Source organism: Mycteria americana, chromosome 17 (genome assembly GCF_035582795.1).
Source record: "Mycteria americana isolate JAX WOST 10 ecotype Jacksonville Zoo and Gardens chromosome 17, USCA_MyAme_1.0, whole genome shotgun sequence".
Classification (NCBI taxonomy): domain Eukaryota; kingdom Metazoa; phylum Chordata; class Aves; order Ciconiiformes; family Ciconiidae; genus Mycteria; species Mycteria americana.
In genome coordinates this window covers 11,965,771-11,984,695 of record NC_134381.1, presented here as the reverse complement: position 1 = coordinate 11,984,695, position 18,925 = coordinate 11,965,771, and the positions used below count along the sequence as shown (strand labels likewise).

The following is an 18,925-nucleotide window of genomic DNA, read 5'->3' as shown; positions in this document are numbered from 1 at the left end:
TCGGTTAGACATGAGAAGATGGTTTGGTGCTGTTTGTAGTATAGGATTTTGTTGCAAAGGACTGGACTGAGAAATGAACACCTATGAGATTTTGTCTGTAATAGAAATGACTACTGAAAGAAGAAACTCCTTGAGAATTTCCATCTCGCTGCCTCCTCCTGAAGCACTACAACATTTCAAAACAATTTCTCTCTCAAGTATTCTTACTGTGCCTCACTTCTGTAGACGTGATCATGAACTTTTATCATACGCTTGTATCAATAACTAAATCAAACGCTGTCAGCTTTTCCCACGTTCCCCCGTCCCTAAATCCAGGTAGAAAACACTGCAGCTAATCTAATATTAATTAACCAGTAATCGATGGGAGAGCTGCACTCCTAAGTTTGTTGGGGATGAGCTTCATATTGAGAAATACCAACAAAATGGTAGTTCCCTTAGTGTCATTTGTATTAAACTGAAATGGTGATAGGTATTTTTAACAAGGGCTTAAACGTTAATTTTACTAGGTAAATATATATTTATCTGTTTTCAATATTCACCTATTTTTTACCTTCTAAAACATTCTATAACAGAAGATGAGTTACAGATAAGGAAATCTCTCGGGTGCTACAGTAGTCGTCCCTTCACTAACAGAGAAGAATCTGTTGGAATCTGTGTGATCAGAACTTATTTCTAATATGAAATTCCAATTTCTGAGAAGTAACTAGCTTGAGATTCAAACCAGGGCCTTGATTGCTCTCATACTGCCGCCTTTGTGTTGTCTGTGAGGATGATGAATAGGCCTAGTATGATTAATTTTTAATAAGAATCTAATTTGGACAGTCTAATTTCCAGCACAGCATATTTTTGGTGGTTTAATCAGGTTTTCAGCTTTTGGATACCTCTTAGGCATAGACATGAATATTCTAGTCTTTGTGCTGTCAAATCTTAGCCCATTATATGCATTTTTTTCAGAACACTATATTCATTCAGCCTGTGTTTCCTCATGAAAGGCAAACCTGCAACTGGATCAGGTTTTCATACCATTAGACATCATATTCTCCTCTTGCTGTTGGCTGTAAATGGTTAACATGTTTTTAAAGATAATTTCCTTCTGTCAGGCTAAGTACACAGAAATATCTCATTTCATATGAACTAATTTTCCTACATGACAGACTTTTCTAAGTCTGGACAAGCCTCCTCATAATGAGCATTTGAAAGAATATAGTTGAGGGGATTGTGGAGAATTTGAAGACGACTGTCAGGAATTTCCTTGAAGATCAAGAAGCCATCTGCTTTCTTCAAGACAGTCAAGCTGCTGAAAAACAGACCGACTCTGGATTACTATTCCCCCTTTCCCCACCGTCCTATCTTCATCTGCCATGTGTAAGTTTTGATGGACTAGAAGTCCTGAATAATACCTAGGCCTTCTACTCCATCAAAAAATGGACTAGAAAATGATGGAGAAAATTCTTTCCTTTTCAGCTAAATGGAAAGAGTTAACTATGAGATCTATGAGGCCAATGATTGTTAAAAGGCAGGACTTCAAAAGCAGGTTGCTGTTGCATCTTTAACAATAGTCCCCAGAAAGCATTATCTTTTTTGAAAAGGTGCTGCTGTAGCAGAGCAGAAGGAGCCTGAGGCACGAACAACAGACATGGGAATGGGAGGCAGATTGCCCGGCTGGTTTCACAGAGGTTCTGTATTACTTTCTGCCCTAGTAGACGGTGATTGGCACCTCATACATACAACTAGAGTCATAGTAGGGTATGTTTAGTTGTGGAGATTTAAGGTTAACCAAATATCTTTCTGGGATGCTGGCTTTAGCAATGTGTGAACCAGAGAGAATCCCCTAGTATGCAGAGTAATGTCATGTAGGGGAGGATTATTCTTGAGTTGTAAAAAAACTAGGGCATAAATCCTGCTTTCCTTCTTTGCAGATCTAGGCCTGCTGATCTACTCGGTCCTATTTATCCACATGCTGTTTATGTAAACCTGATCTCCACTGTGGCGTTTTATCCCTCAGTGACCTGTTTCGAAGAAGGGTCTTTCATTGAGTTAGTGTGACACTTGTCCACGAGAAAAATCCTAGTCTAAATAATTAATCTTGAATTTGTGCTGTAGTTAGTAGGAAGGCTTTTAGCAGCGTGATTCTCAGTGAAATAAATAACTGGATAGGATGGAGCCAGAAGTCCTTCAGGCCTCGGGAGCATCGCTGCTAGCAGAGCTGCACCTCTCGTGGGTCAGCAGCCTAATGTGCTTGCAGCAGAGGATGCTGGCTGGAAATCACGGTCATCTGACCAGTGCTCAGCCCTTTTCTGTGTGCTAATTTTTTCTCTTTCTTTCTGCAGTGCCAGGGCTGATGGTGGCAATTGATTGTTTTTTCTTCGTTAGCTTATATCCTCAGGCTTCTTAAAGTCAATCTCCAGTTGTTGCTGGCGAGCCGCAGGCCTGTGTAAAACCAGATCACCGACTTCGTTCAGCACGTGTCTGGCTGAATAGCAGCTGCAGGTCTGGTGCCGTAAAACGTGAATGCAAGAAAAGTAGTGATCTCTACTGTGGCATCCCTCCGTTTTGAAAAGAGGAGATTTTAAGTGCTTTATTCTTCCGAATCCCATGAGTAGCTGATAAGTCTGTTAGCCTGCATCCTGTGTTTTCTTCAGCTGCGTTCTTTGTTAGGGCCCCCTGTGCCAGTGCTGTTAGCAGTTTCATGAGCTACGGTCCTTCAGCACCTATTCATTGAAACCTGGATTTTATAGTTGCATTTTGATAAATTACAATTTGTGCTCTAACAATTTCTTTCCTCCTAAATATTTGTGAATGCAGTGCTACTGTATTTACACCCGTAGGGACTTTGTCTATGTGCAGAGAACAGCGACAGAGCTGGGGGAGCTACAGAGGCTTCCTCCCTAGGGTCCTGTTGCTTTACCATGAACTTAAAGGGCTGCCCGAGAGGGTAATGTGGCAGTTCATTTTCCACTGCTTGCTCGGTCCTTGACCTCCAAAACAGTTGCCAATAAAAGCCACTTCCCTTGGGTTTTCTTTTTGTTCTTGGTCTGTGCCAGTTGGATCACTACATTCGCACTCCACTTGCCAAACAGCGTCCGATAGCGGTGAGCACCACTGGTGCTGATGGGATTTGGAGAGGCGGCAGTCGGGTCTTCAGTCAGCCCATACATCAGGTAGCTGCTTTTTTTCCTCCCATGCTTCTGGAGGCTGAGACATGTTAACTCACTGGCTTAAACATGCTCATGTTCTTTCCTTGCTGCATGCTGTAAAACACGCCGTATTTTATGAATAATTTTTAAAATTCATCAAGGATAACTCTAAATCCTTCCTGACTTCCTTTCTTTCATTCTCAATTTCACTTCTACTAATTGAGGCATCCAAATCTCTGCAGTTCTTGCTTTTGCTGTACAAGTAATAAATAAACCAAAGTTTATTTAGGCAGTGGGAGATATGCATGTAACATGAAAGATCTGATATACAGCAGATGTGTCAGGCCCTTACAGTGACCTAGTTACTGTCTTCCTGATTTTTTTCGTCCTCAAATAAAATGCATTGAAGCTTTCAAAGTTTAGGTTTGTTTCTTGGGACTGGGAGCTTTGTAGGCAATTTAAATGGTGTAATTGCTCTTTTATCTGATGTTAAAAGATTGCCTAATTATATTTATTCCTTTTTTTTGAGAGAGAGTTTTGAGTGAATATGTGCTGTTTCCAAAAGTGCAGATTTGAATCCAGCGGTTAGTTATTGGTGCCATGTTTAATTTTGACTCACTGTATCCAGTTGGGAATGACGTTAGCCTCCAAACATTCCCTGCTAATGAATGTATCAGTTTAACATGTTCAAGGCCAAAACAACCTTATACAATAATCATGTTTTGGACTGCCAACTATTAACAGTCTGTTCCAGGTGGGATTATCTAATTTTCTCACAGATAAAATAACTGATTCTTTAGGAAAGAAAAATGGGTGTTTCCCCTTTCTTCTTTTTTTTTTTAATTTTTACTTCTTTGTGTAACTGCCATTAGTTTGTTAAAACCAAAACCTCCGAAGGTATTTATTGTTGCTTCAGGAAGCTAGTTTCTATAAACGGCTGTTGTCTGTTATAGTGCCAAGCTCTGTTTATGCCCCAGAAATGGAGCTGCTGATGTCAGGATGTAGAAATGATGGTGGGAGTGAGCAAAGAGTTCAGATTCAACTGCCTTTTGAATTTGAGACATTTGGATCTAGATCTGAGTTTTAGAACTTTTTTTTTCCTTTTTATTCTTCTCACTTTCTGTGTGAGGAGGCAGACATCTCTCCGTAATCCTGTAATTCTCTATAATTTACTTCTGTGTTTCATCTTACTAAGGCCACATCTGGGATTCTGTAGGACAGTTAGGTTCTAACAAACCACGGATACTTCCCCATCACTGTTATCGTAATTTCTATTTGTGGTAAACCATTTCCCTCCTATGCCCCAAGAATCTAGGGCACAGTGGGGGAAAAAACTCAAGATACGGGTATAATGGCTTATACTGTCCTCATAGATATCTACAAAGCAGCGAGAGATACACGGGTATCAAGGTCCACGCTGCTGTAAACAATACAGAAATAGGTCACATAGTCCTCCAGTGACATTCTTACAAAGTATTCAGGTTGACTTTACAAACAGAGATCTTTCACGGCAAGGCACTACAAACAATGGAAAGAAACTGATACTGAACGGTACTGGTTTGCTAACCTTTCCTTTGTTTTTTCTTTTTTTTTTTTTCTCCTTTCTCCTTTTCCTTGCTGTTTCTGTGTCTTGATGATCTTTATACACATGCTGACAGAGTGTTAGTAGGTGTCAAAATTTCTTACCTGCTATTTCCTTTCTAGTGGGGGCATCTCCCATCACCCCACACATAATAAGTTCAATTGTCAATGTGTCTCTTTTGGAAAAAATGTTTTCCTGGAATGATTCTATTAATTTAACTTGTTAGCAGTAAAGACTATTTGACATAACTTCTTAAGAAATCTGCAAACTGGAAGCATTTCCCTGTGAAAGAAGTGAAATGTATCTTGTGTAGTGACTTTTCTAAGCATTTTAGCATATTAAAATGCGTTATGCTGCGTAGATGTTGGCGTTTGCGAGCTCGTACACTAGAGCGCACTGTGTTTCACACCGAACCAGCACAGCAGTGGTGAACGTCTGAACACAGACTGAACGTGTGCGCTAGCTTGAGGAAATGACAGGCCAGGCACGGAGTGCTCTGTAGATTCATCCAAAGGGGTTGGTTTGGTACTAGACACCATCAAATTCTCCACCAACTTTCCTTGCGGTCCTGATTTCACACTAGGTACATCTAAAGAAAGCATCTGAGTTGCCACGTGCTATGAACAGATCTTCCTAATACAAATCAAAGCCACTGAAAAGAGTTGTTGAAATTGTGATAGAATTTTCTCTATCTTGCATTGGATAGAACGGTAGTAATTGCATGCCAGGCCTGAGGGGAGTTCTGGTATAATTTAGACAGCCCTTCATTTTGGGGAATGGTGGTAGGTAGCAACCGAGGCACAAACTCTATACTTTGTTTAGTAAATTTGTGGTATTTGCATAGTATCTGCACATGGCTCAATATTCCCTACACGGGGTATCTGACTGTGAAGAATATTCAGCGGTGGAAAAAGGTATTATCAGTGGCGAATTTTTACTTTATCTTCCCTTCTTCCGGTATTGTTTGTCTGCATTCATACCTCAATAAATTAAGGTGCCTTTCCATAGGTTAATGATTATCTTTGTCAGTAGTTGTTCAAAATGCAGCACGGAAGTTTAACTTTGCAGTTTCATATACAGTAGTGACTAATAAAATGGATCTCATGAGATATACAGCACTTCATTCTGTAAACTGAAAGAAGTAAATTGGAAAAAAAAGTTCCTGAAATCATTTATACAATGGCTTTTTAAATAAAATGACCTTTTATCTGTACTAGTAATTCCCTACTCATGCTTTTTTGTTTGTCTTTGTGCTTGTCAGCACTGTTTATCTTCTACCTTTTTTGCACGGTGTTTACTACTATAGTGATGTGGTCATGTTATTTTTATTTAGTTTTGTTTATGAATGCAATTTATTGGCTTTCATAGTATCAGCCCTCCTTCCCCCCCAGTTAGTGTCTTTCAGTGTAATTCTTTTCCTTCTAGGTTCGTATGATGAAAGACAGCGATCCATCCTGGAAGCCCACTTTTATTGTAAAACCTGATGGAGGGTGCCAGGGGGAGGGAATCTACCTCATTAAAGACCCAAGTGACATCAGACTGACGGGAAGCATCCAGAGCCGGCCAGCTGTGGTCCAGGAATATATTTGCAAACCACTGCTTGTCGACAAACTGAAATTTGATATTCGTCTTTATGTCTTACTGAAATCTTTAGAACCCTTAGAGATTTATATAGCCAAAGATGGACTTTCTAGATTTTGTACAGAGCCCTATCAAGAACCCACTCTAAAAAATTTGCACCAGGTTTTTATGCACTTAACCAACTATTCCCTAAATATCCATAGCGGGAATTTCATCCATTCTGACAATGTAAACACGGGCAGCAAGAGGACTTTTTCAAGCATTCTGTGCAGACTGTCTTCCAGAGGAGCTGATGTCAAAAAGCTGTGGTCAGATATAATTTCACTGGTGATTAAAACAATTATTGCACTGACACCAGAACTGAAAGTTTACTATCAGTCTGATATACCAGCAGGAAAGCCTGGGCCAACTTGCTTCCAGGTAGGTTGGAATTTCTGCCAGGAATGCAGTTATTTCTATGCATGAATTAATTCTGTGGAGGTTTAATTCCTTTTCTAAAAGCTTTCTCTAGTTACGTTGCTGATTGCTGGTTGGACGTAGTGCATCCACTGAATAGCATTGCATGAGCTCAGAGCTTAGGTTCTCCTCACCCGAGTTTTATCTTACAAATCTCAGTCTCCTGACCTATGGTGCTACGAGCCATAAACATATATGGAGAATTTCAAATGAGCGTCAATGATTAGTAGCAGTATTCACTCCGGTTTCCGTCTTCTAGGTGCTATAACTATGAAGCTTTGCAGCCTCCTAACACAGCTATTATGATGGCAATTTTAAGACCCTCTTGTCATAGGTATCCATGTTGACAGAGGCAGTATTTACAGACGGGGGTAGCGTGAAAGTAGCCATTAGTATCAAAGACAACTGGTTTCAGTAATTATTCAGCAATACAGTATATTTCTCAGTTATTTCTCTTTTGTCCTTCAAATGTTTCTTTCTCCTGAATGTTGACATTTGGATGACCATTGCATTCTCTAGAAGAACACCATGAGTAGAATGGAAGTAACACGTTGCTTGTTATGCACAGATTTTAGGGTTTGACATTCTCCTGATGAAAAACTTGAAGCCCATGTTACTAGAAGTAAATGCAAACCCCAGCATGAGAATAGAACATGAGCAAGAGGTAAGACCTCTCAGCCTGATAGTGATATTGGAATGAAATTGTTTGGGTTTGGTTTTCTAGTCTTTTTCTTTGTTTGAAAGATGAAAGCTGTCTGCTAATATGAAATCTCCAAGGTTCTCTGTAATTTTCTGCTTTGAAATCATTGCTAATCTTATACACTGGAAATATGACTTATTGGAATTGTGAAAGCTCTCCATCATCTTTGTCATAAATACATTTATTCATCATCCCCTGCAGTTGACTTAATTGTGTTTAGGGGATTGCTAATATTTTTTTCATGTTTGTATACATAATATAAATGGTAACATTGGCAACAATCTTTTTTTTTAATATTTCAATTTACTAGAGAAACTTGCCAAAAATTGTAATATCATACTGAAAATGTTAAGGTATTTGTGTATTCCTTAAGAAGTATTTTGTAATCTATCATTGTGTATTTAAAACATATGACATGCATGAAGTTTGAGCAAATGTGGCATAAATAATCCTTAGTTCTGAATAACTGTATCCCTTGGTAATTTAAAGCTTTCTCCTGGAGTATTTGAAAATGTCCCAAGCCCTGTTGATGAAGAAGTGAAAGTAGCTGTTATCAGAGACACTCTTCGTCTAGTGGACCCTCAGAAAAAAAAGAGAAAAGATGTCCAGTAAGTGTGTTGACTTGCTTTGTTTTTTGCATTAGTACCTTGCAATAATTATAAAAGTGAAATATTTTTTCCCAATTATGTTAGCTTATCCAGAACAATGAATTCCCAGCTGTCTGTGTGACTCCTTTTACATCCACAGTGTTAACCCTTTAAAAAAAGCTTGTAGGATATTAACTAGTGGCATGGTACAAAAAGAGTACTCAGATTTGTGGATCTGCCAGGGGAAGGTCAGGGGAAAAAAAATTCGTTATACTTACTGTTTAGTAGCAGCCAGTCCACCAACTGGCGTTCTCACAGCTTGGCACTGACCACTTCATCTGCTCCTTTCTTATAGGAATGGCAGGAGTGTGGAAGGAGCCATGCAAGTGCTGTAGCTCAAGGAATTGAAAAGGTCCCCAGACTGATAGTAAATCAGGCTTTATCGGTTCCCCTGGAATATCTTACCTTTGATTCAGAACTGGTGCAAAGAATTTAGTAACTCGGGTTTATTTATTTGTACTTTTACTTGAGGCCTCTTTTTTGTTCGAAACAGTCATGAGATGTAAATTTGTGTATTAATTTGCTTGAAAGTCACAAATTACTCTGAATTGCCCCGTTGGAGCTGAAAAGTATGAATATTGTATTTAGAAATTGCTTCTTTGATCTGTGATAATAAACATAGTTAAATCTGTGATCTAGAAATGAGAGGAACTGCCTGAAGCAGCTCGCACAGAAATGCTTGTGGTGGGATCAGGCTGAGAGAAATAATATCTTCTTTTCTGATGAAACACCTTGTTTTAAGCAGTTCCTTGGAGACATGAAAGAGAGATTCCCCCCCCCCCCCCCCCCCCGCTAGAAATTCTTGCTTATAGGCCTGCCTCCATACTAGAATATTGATTTTGTTCTTCTCTTGGCACTTAGTGGCAAGCTTAAATACGTTATTCATGTTCTAGAATGATTTCAAGGGCAAACTTGCTGTCCTTTTGTAGACAGAGTCCCACGAACAAGACATGACTGATAATACTTACAAGTTCTGTATTATTGTAATATTATTATTATAAGATCAAACTATTGTTTCAGAGGCAGTGCCACACATAGAGGTTGCTGTGGTCAGTATACAGAATGTCTTGCAAAGCAATCTATACTGTCTTGCCTGTACTTAACCTTCACCCTTAAGATTACCTCAGTGCATGGAGCTGGAAAAAGTTCATTTTTTTAACCTGTAATTATGTAGTCTTTTTTTTTTTTTTTTAATGCTGAAGTTATGTCAGGCATTCATTAACTACATATTAGATATGGAAAAAGGCAAATGATAATTACAAATAAATTCCTGGAGAATGCTGGTGTGTGTAGAACACTCATTCAACTGAGGATTCTTCTCTGACACATTTTGAGTACTAAATAATGTATAATGGGATTAGTCGGTGATGAGATAAACCAACTAATGGCTCTTCACAGCAAGAATTCACCAGTGATGCAGCTTTTTTGTCAGGGTAATCTGGTTGACAGAACATCTTGTTGATGAATATCTACGTGCCTTCACCATAAGTCAATCCTATTTCTTGCTGCAAGGGCAATATTCTGATAACTTTTTGTGTGGATATACAGGAACTCATATGTGACAACTGCCCACCTCTTCAGCTGAGATTTACCCCTTCTACTTCCAAGTACTTTTTATTGAACTGGGGATGGTGCATGGAACTTCTTGAGAGAGACGTGATCTTACTGTGAGCTTGAAGTAAAGGACCTCATTCTGATCACCTGTGGAGATTTTCACCAAAGTAAAAGCATTTCAGAGAGGAACTGAGCCCCAGTTGCTTTTGCCTCGTCTTCACTAGCAAAGGTTTTGCAATGCTTTCGCTTTGTGTCCTGCCTCTCACTCATTTCAGTGCATTTCAACCAGTTCTAACGTGTGCTCCCACATTCCCTCTCCAAACACCCCTACCAGTAACTGCAGAGAAATGGCATCATTCCCCTGTTTGCAGGACAAAGATAATAACTAAATAATTGACTGGAGATAGAAAGCTGGGCAGTAGTTTACCTATCCATTGTAATACTTCTGCTAGTCTAACTGCGCCTGGCAGCAGGGAAAGCAAAATTTGGCCTATTAATAGAAAAAAAATCTGAAAGAATTCCTGTTCTGACAGCTAACCAGCAGCAAACATCGTAAGCTCTAGTTTTGATGCTAATGAAGTAATGGACATTAATCTAAGTAAAGGTTTAATGATATGTGTAACACTGAGTTTGGACACACAGGGGAGATACTGAGAAGTCTGAGCTGCATCTCAGGTAAATACTCTGCTGTGGAGATGGATTTGATTTCCCTCTAATTATCTCCAGATTAAAATAAATGAAGCAACTAAATTAAAGTGAGTTTTAGAAGTCATCCTGAAGTACTTCATTATCAGGAAAGATTAATAGCTCAGAAATTTTTTTAGTTTAATTTTTCCTCATCTTTATGGAGTTTTGATTATATTTTTCCTCCTTCCTTTCATGTGACATATAATATTGAAATAAAAGTGAAGTTGAATAAGATCAGTTTATCATGCCATACATATGTCTTAATTTTTCCAACTCAATTCCAGTCTCTACATGCACCAATCACTAGTAAATATCTTGGGCACCTCCAATAATTAGTCATTGAAAATCTGCAGTGATACAAGTTCAAATGAACGTACTTAACTATACTTAGTGGCTATTGTTCCACAGTATGACTGATCTTTTCTTAGTTTTCAGAATTTGTCCTGGCCGTTTAAGTACTGAGGCACGTGGTTAATATTTTGTGCATGTAACATGTTTGAACAGAAACTTCACATTCATGCAAAGATTTTTTTTTTTTTTTAAAATAGAAGAAATATCTTCTGTTCTAGAGATGAGGGAAGGCTTTGTGTTATTCTGCGATGCAAAGAACATAAGGAATTAAAACAGAAGAAAAAGCGTCACAGGCGCATGTGAGGCTTTTGGGAGGGATGGGCAGGGTGGGTACTGCACAGCGCCTGCTTTTCCCTGACGTTATGCAGGCCCTGCTGGACAAATCCCCTATATCTTGTACGCAGAAGACCTATTCTGCATGTCAAGATTCTGAAGGCAGTAGGTATCCCTATAAAGTTTAATGTCCTGCTTTGCTGCATTAATTTCCTTGCTGCTTCTGAATCCTCTGCGTTAGCGCAATTGTAGCCAAAGTCCAATGACAGCAGAGTTTCCAAGTAACTGTTAACAGAGAGATTTGGAGCCATGTACTGCTCTGCAGGGTGAAGATGTGTGTCAACGGCTCGGAGCTTCTCGAGGAGAGTCTGAAAGCGGCTCTGCAGGTGACTTTGTTAGACTGTTTTCAAGCCATTCTGTAACCCAGAGGGTGAGTGGTATCTGGCTCTGCCTGACCATGTAGAGCCTGGGTAGCCCTTTCTGAAAGTAAAGAAGGCAGCTAATCAACTACATGTTGTGTGTTTTGTTTTACTTTTTTGCTCTTCTCTTACAAAAAAAAAAAAAATCCAGCTAAAAATGCATGGTTATAAAAAGAGGGTTTCTGATTCCCCCCCAATGGAATTTTGCAGGAGCTTTTTTGCCCCAGCTTTGGCTCCTAGACTAGTCCTATTTTCCTTAGGCATCCTTAATTTGGAACTCAAGTTTCACTCATAATTAAGAAATTAAAACATTTAATAAAATAATATGGAAGATACTAACTCTTTGCTTTTGTTTGTGTGGCAGTACTGCTCACATGGATTTTAAGGCTTGAGTAGATCCTTGCAATCATCCAGGCTGATGACGTGCTGGAACAAACGCAATCATTTGTGGCTGAGCTCTTTTCTTGGAAAGACAGAATTTTAAGCTCCTCTGTAAAATCTGTTGAATATTATCAAACAAAGCTTATTTGCTTCTAGCATTACTACAGAGTGAATTCAGGGGGTAGTGATGGCCAGAAATCTTGATTTCTGCTCTGAACATCTGTCACTGCTAATTTCAGAATTATCATGGTGTTTTTTCCAGCTTACGTTTTTCAGGAATGGTAGCTCTTTTGACTGGAATTTATGATCGAGTGAAGACCTTCAGTACCAGCTTAGCCAGCTGGTCGCTGTATCATCAGGAGGGAGCTTTCTTCCTCGAGTGAGAAATCTAATGTAAAAAAAAAGAAAAAGAGGGGGAGGGAATGTAGATTCTTTTTACTTAACATATTCAAAGCATCATGTATAGCAGGGGTGGCACATATCCCTTCACAGGATCACAGTATGCATTTTTACCCAAGCCTGTAATAGGCAACATGGTCAGAAAGCTTGGCTACACCGACCTGAAGAGTGAAACCCTTGTCATATACAGTGTAGGGTAATGGGCTGAACTGTGCTCCATAATGTTTCTACAAAGAAACTTGTATAAAGCTTGTATAGTATTAAATTTGCTCTGGATTTACTTCTTGCAGCAGAGCTGCTGTTCACAGCCTGCTGAAGGTGGGAGAAGACTTGAGCTAAAGGAAATTTGCACAATTAAATGAATGGTCTAATGACACCGAACAACATTTAAAGTAAATCAAGGTTACTTATGTAAACAGCAGTTTAATTAAGATAATCGCTGATGCAAATCATTGTTTATGTTGTGCCTCCAACAGAAAATCCATTTTAAAAGGCTTCGCAAACTTCTATTTTTTTGTGCCTAATTTTGAATCTTTATAGTAGTAAAAGGTTTTCGTTTCAGTGTTTGTTTCATTATTAGCAATTTATTCTTCTTAAAATTGCATTAGATTTGAGGAGCAAAAAGGAGTCTCAGTCTTGTATGCAAATACTGTATATTCTCCACTGGATGTTAGAGGTAAACTGTTTGACTGGTGGTATAATTGCAAGCCGCGAGTATCACTTGGAGCGGGTCTGCTTAAATGTCTTAGGAGGATCATTTGTATCATCTCATCAGTGCTAATGACCTGCTTTCCTGTCCTGTCAAAAATATTTGTGCCCTAGTTTATTAATGATGATTAATCCAGCCATAATAAGAGACTTCTTTATATTTTTGTTGCTGTTTATTCTGTGTCCCAGTATGATCTCTTGCGTTTACATGCCTAGTTGCTTACATATTTCAAGACAGAAAATAAGCATTTTATTCTTTTGACAAAGAACGCATAGTATTATGACATGTTTGTCATTAGAAATGAGTTGCTCATGGAATAAAATCTGCTTTTTACTTGCTAGAGATGATGAAGGTGCAGCCCCCTAAGTAATATAATGACTTTTATTCAGCACTGAAATAGCCATTGACAGACGAAAGAATTGAAACACTTTGGAAATGAAATGTAATTTAATCCATGGCTGTTACAAAGATGATCAATTCATTATGCCCACAAAAATGAGTGGTTTTGTTTTATTACCTATTATGGTATTGCTGTTTCATTGCTAGTTTATCTTTTCTTGGGTGCTATTCTCTGTACACACCACTTCAGTGTTTTTCTATTTGAATTCAGCCTTGAAATTTATTTGTGACGTTCTGATTATTTTTTTCTTCTTTTTCAAATATGTCAGGTACAATCCTCTTCTCTGGATTCTGTGGCTCTAGCAAATGTCAAATATGATTAACTAACTTTCTGAGCGGGAGGAGCCCCAATGTGGTCTCTCAAATTTTTGCAAGATCAGCATACAAACACTGGCTAATGTCACTCTGTTCAGAGAGCACCCTGTAAATATTAATGTATGTCAGTTTGACTTTTTATCTCTAAGTGTTATGTAGTTAGGAAGAAATTCCAGTCAAGGTTTTGTAGAACTTGCTACACAAAAGATCCTACTCCTTTCTTGCACAAAACAAGATGGTTCGTTTTTTCTACTGTGTGGATTACACGTCTTTCTCACTTTAAATGAATTCTTTCTCTGATACAGGACAAAATTAATAGTTTCTAGGAGGAGAATATGTGATCTGTATTAAATGAAAACATGAATTAATTTCTGGACATTCTACTTCGGTACTTTCCGCCTTAGCTGTAACTTAGGTTAAAGTGGGAGCGTCTTTAGGAGATGTCTCCTGCTGTGCTAGTGACCGATGGGTCTAACCTTGTCTACTAAATTGCAAGAGGAATGTGGGTCTTTACTTAAACAGGCCTTTCAGTAATGTTTCTCTCTTGTATGTTTAAGACATTTTCCAAATGCTAATGTTATTCTTAATTTCTTGATATTGAGGAGCAATTTTGTACTTCCTTAAAGAAGGAAAAAAAAGTCAGGAAATCACCTGTGCAGCTGTATTCCATTTATTTTCCAGACATTTTTTATTCAGTTTCATAACCTCCCCTGATGTTTGTGTCATGTGTAATGGAAATATGAAAATATACTGTGCAAAGATGTCTTGGGAGTATGATTATCCTAGATTTTGATGATGATAGTAATTCTTGCCATTGATTACTGTGTTTATCTCACTATACATATTCTAAGGTTATGATTGTGTGACAGGGGTGGCTTAAGAGGGTCAGAAACTCAGTGCACAAACCTATGGAGAACCTGAATGGGAGAACTGGTGTGGCAGCTATCACCGATCCGAAAATAATGACTGTTCTTCAGTCTTGTTGTAATGTATCTTAGTTTCTGCTTCTGCGAGTGACTGTATTGTGTTCCACAGGGATTCATCACTCAGCGTTGTCAGTGCCTTTGGCATTATATGGGGTGAGTTTAGTGCTTATAAAAATAAGCATGTAATAAACCGAGCTATGGTAGTATCAGTATTTTGGTTTCCATTTGCTAATTGACTTTATGAGCAAATAAAGTCCAGCTCAAGCTGGAGCTTTAGCTTCATTCCTGTATGCCTTTGCTATCACTTGGAAGTCTGGTCAGGTTTTCAGCTATTCAAATGCTTCTCAAGCACCACCTCTTCATTCCAAGCCTTATTTCTGCCCAAGAGTGTATAAACTCATATGCGTGGCTTTCTCGAGATTGATCTTTCTACTCTGGTTCATTTTGGAGGCTGACACAATTTTTTTCTCCATCAGTCAAAATGACCCAGCATTCATATTCAGGCTCATTCTGCCAAAGCCCTTTGAAAATACATTGAATTAGACCCGTTCTCTTTCCTAGAGGGCTTTTTGGTTTACTCCTTCATCAGGCAATCTGCCAACTTCAGTATCAATTCTTGTCTGTTACATTAGCCCATGCGGCTTTTGATGAGTTAGACATGTGAGGGAGACTTTTAAGTGTGATGTTTGTCAATGTTACTTCAGTTCAGATTAGTGAAACGTTAACTTTGTTTTTCTGTAGTTGGGGAGTATTTATTTCTACTGCTGTTTCTCATCCTGCTCAAGAAGAACTAGCCGCAACTACCCTGTTCAGTTTTGTGAAGCAAATGTTACAGGTGCCTTGATTTTTGCCCTCTGTTCTTGCTTTTCCAATTATTTATCTGCTTCATCCTTAAGAGCTTTTAACCTTTCTCCTGTTGATTGGGATAGGCCCTGTTGGAAATTCCACGAACTACAATGTGAGACGTCCCTCCACGAAGGGAAGGATCTGGTAGTGCTTGACTCGCGGAATAGTTCTACGTTGGTTTTAAGAGCCACTTAGAGGAAAGTACCGCAAGTGTGTGTACTACAACAACAGAAAATACAATACTGAGTGCAGAACACTGGCAAATAATTTGAATGTGCTGCGGCAGCAGTCCTAACATAGAAAAGAGAATAAAATCTGCTGATAGAAAGGAAGTCAGATCTTTTAGTTTATAAGTGGTTTTATTTCACATGTAATCTGAAATGTTTTAATGGGCTAAAAATGCGTAAATACACAAGCAATAATAACGTTTCTTCAAAAATAGCTAAAGCCATATCCCTAGCATAGATACAGTAGGAGTTCAGTAATGCACTTCAATATTTTTCTCTGTCAAACCATTACAGGAAAAGTTGGTTTTGTGAAAATAACTCTGGACTAGGACATAAAAGATGTAATTTCCGTTCCTGATTCAGCCAGTTTACTTGCTGATCTTTAGACAAAACGTTTTCCTTCTGCTACCATTTTCATTCTGTGAAGAGGATGATGCCTTGCTTCTCCCGTGCCTTGCCAGTCTTTCTACATTACAGTGTTCAGGTACGGCCTGTTGTTATGCTTAGTAGTATATGAGATCAGTTTATGTATTGTTATATAAAAATATTACAGAAAAGCTTCAGTTTTCTTCTGTGGAAGACTTTAGGTCCGATTCTACACTCTTCAGAAAATATCCCTGGTGGTTACTAAGGTTTGCAAAGCATTCTTCACATTTTGCCAGCCTCATTGTCATTAGTCATCTCTTTATCTTTTACTTTCTCCCATACAGAGTGCTTAGAGTCATTGCGTTTTCTATACAATATCATAACTTGGTGCACTGTGTGCTATTTGAATATTCAGGATATTAGGATTTTAAAAAGAGGTTTTCTCGATGCCATTCTTTGACGGTGTTATTTTCATCTTTCTTCTCATTTTTACAGTCCTTTGCTAATAAAATAGAGAACTTATGGAATATCATAGTCTGCTGGTTTTGGCTGGGACAGAGTTAATTTTCTTCATAGTCGCTAGTATGGGGCTGTGTTCTGGATTTGTGCTGGAAACTGTGGATAACCCAGGGGTGTTTCCGTCCCTGCTGAGCAGTGCTGACACTCAGTCAAGGCCTTTTCTGCTCTCGCCCCACCCCACCAGCGAGGGGGCTGGGGGGCACAAGGGGCTGGGAGGGGACAGGGCTGGGAGAGCTGACCCCAGCTGCCCAAAGGGCTATCCCACGCCATAGGGCGTCATGCTCAGCGTATAAAGCTGGGGAAGAAGGAGGAGGAAGGGGGGGCGTTTGGAGCGATGGCGTTTGTCTTCCCAAGTCACCGTTACGCGTGATGGATACGTGTGAATTTCCAACAGGGCCTATCCCAAGTCACCTGCTGTCCTGGAGATGGCTGAACCCCTGCCTGCCCGTGGGAAGGAGCGAACGGATTCCTTGCTTTGCTTTGCTTGCGTGTGCGGCTTTTGCTTTACCTGTTACCTGCTTTACCTGTCTTTATCTCAACCCAGGAGTTTTCTCACTTTTACCCTTCCGATTCTCTCCCCCATCCCACCGGGGGGGAGTGAGCGAGCGGCTGGGTGGGGCTGAGTTGCCGGCTGGGGTTAAACCACGACACACTGGAATGCACACAAACACAGCACTAAGTAACTCCATGCTTGACAACAGATTAATTTATGATTATTCCCATTTTAACCTTCACCACTGCAAAAAGCGCTATTATAGTCCAGTTTTGCAAGTTGGTCTGTTTGCTCATATGTTGTATTCTAAGCACTAACGTCTTGAATGTAAAGACTGTATTTTAACTGCCACATAAAGAGTGAATTCAGTCCTATTTTTAATCTCTTGAAATGACCCAGTATTGAAGGACAGCTGGAAGTGTTTAGAATGTAGTAAGCAAGCAAGCTGATGACAGGCCCAATTAATTTAAAAATTTTAATGGACAAGAATTGATATGGGTTGCAGAATTTTAAAAGGTTTCGTTTTCGGCACTGTGAAATTAATTGGTCCAAACCCGTAGTATGCTTTTGCAGTAATTGGCATGCTGCAGTGCCCCGAGCTCCGGTGTGAACCGCAGTCTGGTTTTATGTTCTCAAATTGCAAATGGAGACCAGTTTGTCCAATTAGCCTTGAATCACAATGTTTTGAGATGCAGCTAATCTAACTAGATTTTTATTGACATCTCTTTTCTTTCTTTTTGCTCTCTAAAACTTCTGGTGAGCAATAGCGGAAGGATTGAAAATGAGCTGAGCAGTGTGACCTGTCAGGAGTCTTTCCCTAAAATCTGAACTTTCCAAACATTCTAATATATCAAAACATGCTGTAGCAATTACATCTCTTAGATACTCACACTGTATTACACTTTAATTTGATCGTTAAGAAGTCTTTTTGCTTTCTTTTTTCTTAGGAAGATTTTTAAATGAAAAGAAAACCTTTGTGACAAAATACAGAGACAAGTTTTACCAGAATCTGTCACTTCCCTCTAGTCTTTGTAGTGCAGCCACAAAAGTTGCTGTAATCTGCAAGGTTTGCCCAAGAAGGGAGGCCAGGAATCAAGCGGGGTGGCTACTTCGTCTCCTTCCAAATGGCATAAAAAAGCACGTGGAGGCAGTGGGTCTAAATACATCTCTGATCTAAATCAGTTGGTCTAAACCAGTTATTTGATTAGAGATTATAAGTGAGCCTTAATGGTAGTAGAATCTGGTTTAAGGCACGCTGTGTTTTGCATCCCTTACAACCAGCAGTAATGACTGGGGCAAGAGGAGTCCCATCGACTTCACCGAGCCGTAATGAAAAGCCTGACGGCAAGGCTTCCCGGCGCTCGGCGGCCGTTCAAGCCTCGGTCCGTAACGGACAGCGTAGATGTTGGAGCTCCTTTGGTGTGTGCTCCTGCTTGGACTGAATTCTAACAAAGTAAGCTTCTTTTGTGGTGGTTTGGTTTGTTTTTTTTTTTTTTGGGGGGGGGGGGGGTTGGATGTTTGTGTTTTTTTGTTTGTTTGTTTGTTTGTTTGTTTGTTTTTTTAACATAAACTCAGCAGTACTTCAGAGCAGCCCTGGGAGCCTTGTTGCGTACAGATGCTTGCTGGATCCAGCCATTGCTGATGGCAAGCTTCAGCTGAAGCCAGTGACAATTCAGATTAAGCATGGTCAGAAATTTGCTCGGGCTACGCTGGGTAGGATATAAAACAAATAGCAACTTTGACCTTATTCATCAAGTACTTAAGTGCATACTTAAGTGTTGTGCAGCGTTAGCCCTCTGTACCTTTGGGAGAGTGCAATTACTGTAGTTGTTGAGGCCACTCGCCTTTGCCTTTTACCTCAGAGGTAAACTGGCTTGCGAAAAATAATATGGTAGAGAAGTCCTTGATGCTCTTAGATGTTATTTCCACCGTTCGGGGCTTCTCATATGTAGCCTCAA

The 18,925-nt window shown here is 39.4% G+C and overlaps 1 protein-coding gene across 3 annotated transcripts in view; it reads left to right on the top strand.

The window, feature by feature from the left end:
* TTLL11 (tubulin tyrosine ligase like 11) overlaps positions 1-18,925 on the top strand; it is a 56,829-nt gene that overhangs the window by 12,385 nt on the left and 25,519 nt on the right. For 2 of the 3 annotated variants that reach the window (XM_075520094.1, XM_075520093.1), the window contains exons 4-6: positions 6,145-6,720; positions 7,325-7,420; positions 7,946-8,064. In XM_075520094.1, coding sequence (XP_075376209.1) covers positions 6,145-6,720; positions 7,325-7,420; positions 7,946-8,064 — 791 coding nt within the window. Of the gene's footprint in view, positions 1-6,124; positions 6,721-7,324; positions 7,421-7,945; positions 8,065-18,925 lie in introns of all 3 variants that reach the window. The other variant, XM_075520095.1, reaches the window with a different exon arrangement.